Here is a 12,264-nt window from a genome sequence, read left to right on the forward strand (position 1 = left end):
AAACACTTGGGAACACAGGACATCAGGGGATCTGGTGAGTGAATCCGTTATACCCCGGAGCACTGTCAACTAGATGGACTCGAGCCTTTTACTCAAAGTAACATTTTGCTTCACGATAATTAAAAGATGTAAATATTCTTTATATTGCTCCAGATTCTACAAAAAAAAATCAAAAATAATAAAGATGAAACATTTTAAACTCTGAGCTGAGCACGCTATGATGTCACTGAAAGGTGGTGTTTGAGCCAGCCTTTGAAAAGGAACGGATTTCAAACGACCATTCCCATTCAAGAAGAATCTACATGCTGGGATAATGCTTAACTACATCTAAGTCTTAAGAAAGCCCAGAAGTCGGTATTCTTCATGTATAACAGCCCTAAATGCAATAGCTTTAAATAAGAATTAAGTAAAATCAGGGACACCTAGGTGGCTCAGTCAGTTAATGAGCCAACTCTTAATTTCAGCTCAGACCATGATCTCATGGGTCGTGGGATTAAGCCCCACATCAGGCTCTGCACTAACAGTGTGGATGGAACCTGCTTGGAATTCTCTGTCTCTCCCTCTCTCTCTGCCCCTCATCCCACTTGTGCTTTCTCTCTCAAAATAAATAAATAAACGTTAAAAAAAAAGAATTCAGTAAAATCAATAAATGAATACCAAATATCCAGTATTAGATAATTAAAATCCAACACTGGGGACGCTGACTCCTGGAAAATAAATCCTTACACAAGTTACTATGTTCTACCTCCAAAATATTAGGCAATAATCTTCATTCTACCGATGTAACACAGTCTCCAATTTCATGTCCAAAGCTTCGCTATAAAAAAATGAAGTGCTACCCTCCAAAACACTGTTCCCAAAAGAATAAGCCTGCTGTCTGTACTCTCAAGGAGTATCAGTTATTACATACCAGAATGAAGGGACACACACCTGGAGGAGAAAGGCTCTGTCCCAAAAGTATTTCCTGAAGAGTTTAATATCTCCCTCCAACAAATGCTCAGCCGTGTGGTTCAGAGTCAAGGTCAGCGTTTCTGAGGAGTGAATATACTGCAGGAAGGCATCTTCACTGAGCTGCACCCGGGAAAAGTCGGGGAAACGTCTGCCCTGGAAACTGAAATGTCACATATCAAAACCCACTGGCAATTTCAGAGATATCAACTCCAAGATCCCAGTACCCTCACTGCACCCAGTATTAGAAATCCAACTGGCAAATGATCCATGCAAGCCACCCACTGACAACAAGTACATAAGATCATGTAAACAGATCCTTTAATAAAGCTACATTTTCTACCTAGAGAAGATGTCAGTTGAAAAGCTATTCACGTATACTACATACTTTAAAGATATTTATGTAACTAATGAAACTACAGACTTTTAAACACAGTATTGTACCTCAATATTCTATTCTCTCTTTAACTCAAAAAGATGCCTCTTGCTTTAACGGGGTCATGTGTAATAGAACAAATTAGCTGGCAGCCAACAGCTTATTAGGTGATTACAGTGGAAAATAGATATGATCTCCAGGGAGCACAGTGAGGTTCGGATGGTACAAACAAGTGGGATATTCATAACACACAGGTCCACTGTTATAAATCATTTTATCAGGCAAATTAAAAAAGCATAAATTTGATCTTGTTCTATTCTTGAAAACACCCATAAACAAAGAAACAATATTCCCAAGCTGAATTCTTGAATATGAACTAATTTTCTGTTTCGTTTTGGCCAAGAACAACTGCACATTCATTAGCTACATGCAGGCTGTATGGTTAGTATCATAATATTCTGGACAGCTCACAAGGTCATGTAATTGCAACAGTAAAGGAGCCTTCGGAGGAAAATGCTAGTGCTTCCCGATAGGAGCTCACCTCAGCAGGTTGTCACATCCCCACCGATTCCTCACTTCACAGAATTAGTTCTATGCCTCTTTCCTTCTCTTACATGACCTCATTTTGTTAATGAATATTTGCTTCACAAAAAGAGAATATACTTCCAATCAAATAAATATTAACTCCATCATATGGAGCAACAAAAAGAGATCCACTAAGAGCACTTACATTCTAAGATGTGGGGTATCTCCCCAAATTCTTGGCATGAATTACTAGTATCAACTCCAGAATCTTTTAGAAAACAACTCCCCACGCTAACATAATATCTTCTGGCCCTGGAGACAGGTGAAAGGTACCAAGCTACCCAAGATGAAGTCAGCCTCCTGGGCTTTGATCTAAATCTGAACCCCCCACAATGACCAAGTCAAAGAAAGTAGTCCTGCTTTGGCCTTTTTAGCCAAGCAAGTGGGGTCATATTAGACCCAAGAAAAGACCTTTTGGATTGGCTTTTTTTTCCTCGGTTGGCAGTCACGTGACTCAAGTAGGACAAAAATAAACAAAAAGCTCTGACTTCTATGCCAATATCCATTTATGCAGCATAAAATTATAAATTAATCACATTGAGTTTCATAAGCCAAACAAGAAAAACCAGTCCATTAAGATACACCAGGTAATAATACTCTGAATATATTTATATTTATTTGTAATTTTCAATGCACTTTCCCATTTTTTAACACCTGGTTAAGTCAAGGAAACCGCTATATACGAATCTCCCTTTCTTCAGAATAACGACCAATCTGAACCATTGTAAGTAAAAAACGACACATCCCTCCTTCATTGACAATGTTGATGTCATCAACAGAGCAAACTTTACAGCCCCTTTACATTGTTTCTTTTACATTACTTCACTAAATCCTAATAACTACACAGTATCTTAGGGTTTATCTATCATTGATTCAACAAAAATTTAGGGTGCCTGGCTGGCTCGGTTGATTCAATAATTTATATTCTTTCAGTGAGCATTATATACTGAAAATGTATCAGAAATACTACAATGGGTAAACAAATAGTTTCAGCCCGTAAGTGATACAGGATGGAGACCTAGGCAACAAATGATGACTACATATAAAATTCTAAATAATATTGTCAATAATCTTGGGGCGCCTGGGTGGCTCAGTTGGTTAAGTGTCCGACTTTGGCTCATCATGATCTCACAGTTCGTGAGTTCGAGCCCTGCATTGGGCTCTGTGCTGACAGTTCAGAGCCTGGAGCCCGCTTTGGATTCTGTGTTTCCCTCTCTCTGCGCTCTTCCCCCCCCATTCATGCTCGGTCTCTCTCTCCTTCAAAAATAAATAAAAAACATTAAAAAAAATTTTTTAATATTGTTAATAATTTTAACCACCATATTATAAATTAATCATGATCACAAAAGGCTCTAATGTAGATGGTTTCTCTCAAGAAGTGCTATTTATTTTTAGTTTTGTTTGTTTTTTTTTAAAGAAGTCCTATTTAAGCTGAAACCTGAAAGATAAGTAGGGTTTAGGCTAGTGTTTTGCCAACTTTTCTCTTTATTACAGCTCCCTCTGAGCCTTTCAAGACTTTTTCCCCTAACTCCCCCCATGAAATGTTGATAATAAATACATCTGTCTATCTGCTCACATACTCTATACTTTATACATGAGAACTAATGGTAAAACATAAACCAACATTAGCTTGTGATTTGGTTTATTTCTATTTTCCCACAATACTTGGAACACTTTATAGAAATAGGTTAAGAGAGAATCAATCTAACAAGTAGCCAAACTCACTTTGTGATGTCTTCAACCAGCTCAGAGTATCCGGCATGTAAAGCTAAGTCTAATGGGGTGGCACCTTCTTCATTGGGTAAAGCCAAAGCCTGGACTCCCCCAGGGAGACACAAGAGGAAACGAGACAGCTTAGGCAGGCCCCATCTCATAGCCAGGTGTAGAAGAGACTCTCTGCATAAAGACACTGAAAAGGAAAACACAGGATATCAGTTCCTCTATTCACAAACTTTGTCTTATACGTTTCATCCAAGATAACCATGTCTTTAGACATAATACAGAATGTTAGAACTGGAAGGAAGCATCAAAAGCATCTAATCCAAACACCTCATTTCATATATGTGGACACGTCAAGTGATTTGTCCAAAGTTAGACACCCAGTAGGTGCTGGAGACAGTCTGGCCCAGGGCTGGCTCATCGGTAGCCCAGTGCTGCTCCTACCCACTACAGTGCACACTCACGTCCCTTTTCCCAAGTGCAGTAAACTCGTCCGGGAAAACAAGTGCTAGGTGCACACGGCCCTTCAGAAACACTCCAAGGTGCCCTTTAAGGAGATACTGCTATTTCAGTAGGGCAGACTCTCAGAGGCCCCAACTGTAAAGGAGCCCCCGTTCCCACTCTTCATCCTCAGAGGTGCTCCGCCCCTGATGAGAAGGTGGGTCAGCAATGGGTTTCCTGTGTCCAGAATACTTGAGACCATGGTCTTTCCCAAACGTCATAGAGGTGCTTTCACCCATCTGTTAGATAATTTCAGGGCTGGCAAAGCCACTTTGGCGCTCTGCTTAAAAAAGTCAGCCTGTGCCTTTTCACACACCCCCTGACAGAAGGTTCCTGATTGATCTGTGTATCTGAGTTTTCACCGTGGTGTTTGCTACTTTACATTATGGTTGTCTCCTGTGTGTATCAGTGTACAGACTGAGGAATTTTGTTTTTTAATCTCAACACCCAGCGTAGTATGTGACAAACTGAAGTCATCCAGTATTTGTGAGTTGAACAGCAACTGTTAGAATCTCCGTGATTTGTCTATGTTAAAAGTGCCTGATTTGTACAGAATTTGTACACCGATGTTTCTACTGCAACACCCAGTGCTTGGAACACAGATGGCTCATGATAAAGATTACACTGGACACACAGAGAAAAGTGAATATGCTTACGTTAAAAAAAAAAGTAGGCCCATGAACTCCGTAGGCATCAAGACACCCCTTGAAACAAACCTAGTCTTCACAAACTAAACCTGAAAATCCTAACACTCGGTATCTGTTGGAATAAGCATGCAGTAAGAATTTGAATCATACATACCCCTTAAGTTGAGTCATGTTACTGGCTGAAGTTCTAATAGGAAAGAGGAACAGAGCACACTGCATCGTACCGAAGAGAAAGGCCAGCAGGGGAGGGACCTATGTCTTCTACCCCAGTGTAGTGTCAACCACATGTATATGCTCTAGAAATAGCTGCCTGTTGAATGAACGAATATATAACCAACGGGGCCCTTTCCCTGTTGAGTACCCATAAAAGTTACCCATAAAAGTTAGCTTTTCATAGATGACTGCAGGTGCCATTTGGAGCACCTACCGTCCTTAGTTCCGCCTCTGACACCTCGACTAAAATCTGTGAACAAAAACTACATACTCTCATGGAGTCTTGACACTGAGGACAAAGACTACCTACTTCTCCACACAGTTCACAGTCTCCGTGAACATGACTTTACTTTTCCATTGTCTTCCTTAACATAACCCCACGAGTAACCAACCCCAGGAGACTCTTCCCTGGGCAAACGATGGTATATTCATCATCCCTTCAAGACCCATCAACTGTTCTGCAAAAAGCATCAAGAAGCTTAAACCCTGAAACCAAGCTTTATGATATCATGATCCTTATCGAGTCCTAATCCAACTCTTTTCCCTGCCTACCGCCACTCCTCTGCCTTAGAAGACCATCGTTAAGCCCAACTTCAAGTTCTCATGACATTCCAACCCTGCCCTCCCCCCTTGAAGAGCCCGGTAAGGCCGTGTAAAGGTGTTGTTCTGTCTTTCCAGGGTAGGGAGTTAACTCAGCTTTCTTTTCCCCAGCAGGCTGTGCTGATGCTACTTGGAGAGCTAGCATCCAACAACATCTGAATTTCAAACAATTAGAAGGAAATACTCCACTACAAAAAAAGCAGAAGAAAACTGCTTTGCTTTTGTCTTTAGTGGGATTTTCCTTAACGTTATTTCTTAACGTTATTCTGAGAGCAAGAAAGAGTGCTCACAAGTAGGGGAGGGGCAGAGAGAAGGAGAGACAGAATCCCAAGCAGGCTCTGTACCATCATTGTAGAACCCGATGCAGGGCTTGAACTCATGAACTGTGAGATCATGACTTGAGCTGAGATCAAGAGTTGGTCACTCAACCAATTGAGGCACCCAGATGCCCCTAGGGGTTTATATTATTTATCTAGATCAAGAACGTACAGCCTTTAAAAAAAAAAAAAAAGTTTTTTTCTAGTTGCAATTCATTTTTTTAATTTATTTATTTTTTTAATTTACATCCAAGTTAGTTAGCATATAGTGCAAGAAGGACTTCAGGAGTAGATTCCAGTGATTCAACCCCTATGCATAACACCCAGTGCTCATCCCCACAAGTGTCTTCTTTAATGCTCCTTCCCCTTTTAGCGCATCCCCCCACCCACAACCCCTCCAGCAACCCTCAGTTTGTTCTCTGTGTTTGAGTCTCTTATGTTTTGTCCCCCTTCCTATTTTTACATTATTTTTGCTTCCCCATAAAGCCTTCTATCTCAAATATGTAAGTAAGTCCTCGCAGGGAAAAGCACAACTTCACAGTGCATTTGCTCCCTGTCCGTGTGACACAGCACAGACCCCCTGGCCCCATAAGAGGACAACTGAAATGTCAAAACAGCTAAAAACGAAGTGTGCACCCCTGCTAGGTATCTGTTTAATATACTTGATACCTTCAAAAGGCTATTGAAGAAGTGATGTTTATTTTATCCTTTAAACTCATTTTATTAGAAAGTCGGATTTTCCTTCTGAACAGATTCCCAACAAGGCATGTTTGAGAACATTTCCATGTATCCCCCCCTTCTTAAAAATGAGGAAGAGACCGGTTAGGATCTGGTAATGAAACCAACACACATGCACAAGGACACTCCCGAACATGTATGTCAGCATTAGATCATAACCAGCTACCCTAGGATGGAATTTCTAAGTCCTAGATCCCAATTTGAATCTGGTGACAAATATCACATGGGTCTATGGGATACAATTTTCTTCCAAGAAAAAGACCAAAAACGGAATATCTAAACCTAAGCCAGGTCTTTTTTTTTTTTTTTTTTTTTAAGTTTATTTATTTTGAGAGAACAAGAGAGTACAAGTAAGGGTAGGGGCGGAGAGACAATCCCCAGCAGGCTCTGCACTGTAAGTACAGGACCCGATGTGGGGCTCAATCTCAGGAACTGTGAGATTATGATTTGAGCCTAAACTAAGTGTCCAACACTTAACCAACTGAGCCACCTAGGTGTCCCTGCATTCCCTTTAAAATCAAGCCATTGATAAACTCAAGTATGGTGTCATTTAAATGCAACTCCCGGGGCGCCTGGGTGGCGCAGTCGGTTAAGCGTCCGACTTCAGCTCAGGTCACGATCTCGCAGTCCGTGGGTTCGAGCCCCGCGTCGGGCTCTGGGCTAATGGCTCAGAGCCTGGAGCCTGTTTCCGATTCTGTGTCTCCCTCTCTCTCTGCCCCTCGCCCGTTCATGCTCTGTCTCTCTCTGTCCCAAAAATAAATAAACGTTGAAAAAAAAATTAAAAAAAAAAATAAAAATAAAAAAATAAAATAAAATCAAACCATTGATAAACTCAAGTATAGTGTCAATCATTTAAATGCAACTCCCCTACACTGCCTGGGGGCAGTGACGCACAAGCCCTTGAACCTGGGAAGTAGATCAGTGTATTTAATCTGGCTGACAGTGTGGGTGTGGGGAGAAGTTTCCTCCTCTGGAGCACTTTCCAGGACTGTTCTGCTAATCCAGCTCCCTACTCCCCTCCTCAGGCTCCAACCTCACATCTACTTCTTAAGAGAGCACAGCAAACTTGTGGGACTGAACTGCTCACTGCTCAAACTGTCCTTCCCTCCCAAACTCCCCACTTCCCAGGAAGGTGGGAAGGCAGGGGAAGAGAGGATCTTCTGTTCTTTGGAGAAAACAAGTAAGAAACTGACCAAAATGTTTTGAGAGAGAGCTTTCTCATTCAGTAGGAAAGTTCAGAGCCTAGAATCAGGCAAACAGCCTGAAATAGGAAACACTGTGACATATATAAATAATTCTGCTTGTTATAGAGTTTCAGATTCTTAACAGCGGTCAGGAAAACAAGCTGTGAAAAGAGGTTATACAATTTGGCAGACATGGGAAGGAGGGTGTTTAAAATGTTTTTTTTAACCAAATAAATATGCCTCATCCTGTCTGGCTGGTGCCAGGAGTTATGTGGACTAATGTTTCTAAAACAGAATTACTAGTAATTGTTCTAATGGCAAACAGTAGAAGATATGACCTGTCACATCCTGGGAGTAAGATCACCCAGGCACAAAACAAGAAGTGAGCAGGCTGTGACATTCAACCAGCATTTCCCGTCACGGCAAAAAAGGGAGGCTCATCTGCCCCAGACAGAGGAGGAGGTACAAAGCCCAAGCCTCTGGCTGTGCCATACCTCAGTTTCTCTGCCTCGAAAATGAGGCTGTCACATCAAAGGCACAAGTTCCTGGCCCTGACTGACCAGGGATCCAGCATCCATGAAATCCAGTACACACCAAGGGACCTCCCAGAGCGTGTGAGCACAGGAGCAGAAACAGTGTGGCTGTTGCTAAAGGAGAGTGACTTTATATACTGTTCAGTCCAAATCTGGGACCGTTATAGCTTCACAAGGTCTGTCTATGCCTTGACATTAGCAGAAAGTTCAGGTTGCAAGACTGAAAAATGAATGATCAAGCCCTCAGGAATTCACAGTCACTGCTACAGGAAACGTAAATCGGCATAACCACTTTGGAAAACACATTGGGATCGTCTATTAAATTTACCCAAGCTTATGTTGTATCTGACTGAGCAATTCCACTCCCACTTAATAAACCCTCCTAGGACTAGGCTTTGTACACCAGCAAACACACAAAAAGATGTAAAATTGTCAAAAATAGAAGTGATTTCAACGTCCATCAACAATAGATTCAACTGTAGAATAATCACACTAGTATCCTAACAACTGAAAATCAGACTAATACAGGAAAAAAAAAAAAAAAAAAAAAAAAAAAAAACAAGAAATATAAGGGTGCCTGGGTGGCTCAGTTGGTTGAGGGTCTGGCTCTTGATTTCAGCTCAGGTCATGATCCCAGGGTCCTGAGATCAAGCCCCACAACAGGCTCTGCCCTGAACACAAAGCCTCCTTAGGAGTCTGTCTGTCTGTCTGTCTCTCTGCCTCTGCCCCTTTCCTTCTTTGTGTGCTCACTTCTTTCTCACTCTCTCGTAAAAAAAAAAAAAAAAAAGAAAGAAAGAAAAAAACTAAGAAATACAATGTTGGGGAAAAGTCACAGAAGAATACACAGAACATGTTTCAATTAACAACATTTTAAAAAGTGAAAACTAAGGCATACTTTTCAGGAATACACAGGGAGTAGAACTTCAAGGAAAAGCAAGGAAAGACTACTGTACAAGTCAGTGTTATCTCTCTGGGAGAAATAGGGGACCGTGAGTGAGACTGCTTCTTCTGGGATCTAAAGGCGCCCGTATGTCTCTCCCCCCACATGCAGAGAGCTGTGTTTAAGCCTCTCCCCAGGACAATTAAAACAGAATTTCTGGTGGTGGCACCCAAGCATTAGCTTTTTCCTAAAGATTCCCAAGCGATTCTTGCAACATCAGGGTTAAGATCTGCTATTTTCAATAGGTAAGTGGTTAACAAAATGCCAAGCTCTGCTTTCTTTTTATACCACAGTCTTCCCAGTCATCTCTTAAGATCTATTGGCTAAAGCAAAATAAGTCAGAGAAAGACAGATATCATAGGACTTCACTCATATGTGGAATTTGAGAAACTCTACTGATGAAAACAGGAGAAGGGAAGGAAAAAGAAGATAAAAACAGAGGGAGGCAAACCCTAAGAGACTCTTAAATACAGAGAACTGAGGGCTGATAGAGGAGGGCGGGGTGGCTAAATGGGTGACAGGCATTAAGGAGGGCACTTTTATTAAGGAGGGCACTTTTCAGGATGAACGCTGGGTGTCAAGTATAAGAGATGAATCAGTGGGTTGTACTCCTAAAGTCAAGGCTACACCACGTGTTAATGAGAAAAATAAATTTTAAAAAGATTATCTAAAACATGTCACCAATAACAAAAAGAAGTTTGTAACTGATGCAAGGTATTTTTATTCTATGTTTGCTGCCAAACCAAGATATAACCTTAAATGCTGTAAACAAGATATTGAAAATAAGTGTGATAGAGACAATAATCTAGAAGCAAATATTTTTAAATACAATTTAATTCAGAAGTACTTCTACATTGTAGGACTTAATAATATTCCGTAACTTGTGAGTGGAGTCATTGAAATGTCTTCAACACTTTAAGTTTATGAATAACAAAAGACATTTTTTAATTCACATATAACCCAATCATTAAAATAAGTTGTCCTCTCATTTCCAAAACCACATACATACTGATGGAGGCCTCAATTTTTGCATTTAAGCCACTCAGTAAACAAACATTGAATGAACCTAGTACCAGATGCCGGACCCGGTGGCTGCAAAGATGGGCAGGTCCCTTGTCTTCCAATAGCATGCTGTCAACCCACTCCTGTTCAGAATAAATATCTGGCCCTTGAAGCCACTGTATGATGAGCTACAGGTCTAGGCTTAGACAGAAAGAGTATGAATAGAAATAAGGAAACTATTGGACCTATAAAGAAACTACTCTGCAGGATAATCAACCTCAATCATGTATCATGATTTGAAATTTTACAGGTGTTTATACAAGGCCAAAATGATGAACAGAAAGTAAGGAGAATGAAAAAAAGTATTGCCAAAAATTCTATGTAGCACAGGTGAGAATATATGACATGACACAATCTCCTTTCCCCGCCCCCCACCCCAGGACTCTCAACAAAATGGGAGGAGAAATCATGTATTATGGTAGCTTTCATTTAAGTGATCTCATCAGGACTTGGGTGTGTCAAGTAAAAATCAGCCTTCCACACGTAAGATCAGAGATTGTTGGGTCTAGGACAGGAACGGCAAGTATACACAGGTTCATAGGAAAGATAAGAAAGAGCACAGCACCAACATGGCAGGCATGGCTGGGTCATAAACCCAAGGCAGGAGGAGAGTAGCAACCATAAGGGTGGGTTTTATCTTCCTGAAATTTAACTTTCTGCGTCAGACATATAGGAGACACCCCAGTTACAACCGCTGACCGCAGATATGGGAACACATCAATCACACAGTATCATTCCATAAAATTCACATTGCGATACACAATGCTGGAAGGCACTTCATGGAGTCTGCAGCTCTTAAAGGTTGGTTCCACTTTATTTTACCTTATGGAACTAGGACTAACACACTGAAACACTACAAAGTCCTTATCAGGACTTAACGATGGGCACCAATTTCTGGCCTTCGCTATCTGGGGGACATATCCAAACTGAATGATACAAGGTGGGCATCAATATTCCGTGTTCAGAATCCAGACACAACAGTATATGGCACAAAGGTGGACAGACAAAAGAACTGAACAATCTGGATTTCAACACTGAGAGAGATGTGGCTCTGGAAAGGCCACTTAAATTTTCAAGTTTAAGTTGCTTGATCCGGAGAAGCAAAGTGTTACCTTCCCAGCCTACTACCCAGGATTGTCAGGGTGATGTAATGAAAATAACACATGAGGCAGGGTTCTCACGAACTCTGGAAGCCAGTACTGGGGGGGACTTACCAGTAGTACACATTTATCTGATCTTTTTCATAGAAAAAGTACAACTGTCACTAAAGAGAGACATGATATACTGCAAAACAGTTTTCCTCTGGTTATAATTTAAAAGCATCAGTTAAGAGAACCAGCCGTCTGCTTAGGAGGGTGCTGTAACTGCATCGATGTAGGACACCAGATGAGCCATTAAGACAAATGTGCTAGAGCCCCATGCCTTGGGCAGCAGGCGGTTCTTAGGTACCATAAGCGACAATTAGGTCATACGCCCCTTCCAGACTGTGCACTAGATTTTTTTTCATCAACTGTTAATATTTCTCCAAGCTCTTATTCGTGTTCTCCATGTATTCACTTATTTGCATTTGTTGACAGCCTACTATGGCACTGAGCGTTCTTTCCCCTCGCACCACAGGGGAGCCTGTGGAATTGCCAGGCCCCCCTCCAAGGGACCCTCCAAGCACGCTGTTCTGTTTGGGAGAGAAATGAAAATACATTACCATCTAACTGTATTATTGACAAGCAGAAAAACTGTAGACTCATCAAATCTTGGCAATGGCCTTTTGAAATCTGCACTGGGAGTCCGAGTTGAAGCACAACCAGGCCAGCTGTGGTCTACAGCTGGGCAGGGTCCACTCACTGCCCTCCCACGCACTGGAAGCCAGAGTTCTGTACAAAGGGCTAGACTGAGAAATATTT

At 41.4% G+C, this 12,264-nt stretch overlaps 1 protein-coding gene across 1 annotated transcript in view; it reads right to left on the bottom strand.

Moving 5' to 3' along the window:
* ARHGEF28 (Rho guanine nucleotide exchange factor 28) overlaps nt 1-12,264 on the bottom strand; it is a 311,363-nt gene that overhangs the window by 156,343 nt on the left and 142,756 nt on the right. The window contains exons 5-6 of the mRNA XM_086699008.1: nt 3,635-3,818; nt 931-1,111 (exon numbers count right to left, since the gene is read on the bottom strand). Of these exons, the coding sequence (XP_086555134.1) occupies nt 931-1,111; nt 3,635-3,818 (365 nt within the window). The remainder of the gene's footprint in view (nt 1-930; nt 1,112-3,634; nt 3,819-12,264) is intronic.

Source organism: Puma concolor, chromosome A1, assembly GCF_028749965.1.
Source record: "Puma concolor isolate L17-30 chromosome A1, mPumCon1.1.hap2, whole genome shotgun sequence".
NCBI lineage: Eukaryota > Metazoa > Chordata > Mammalia > Carnivora > Felidae > Puma > Puma concolor.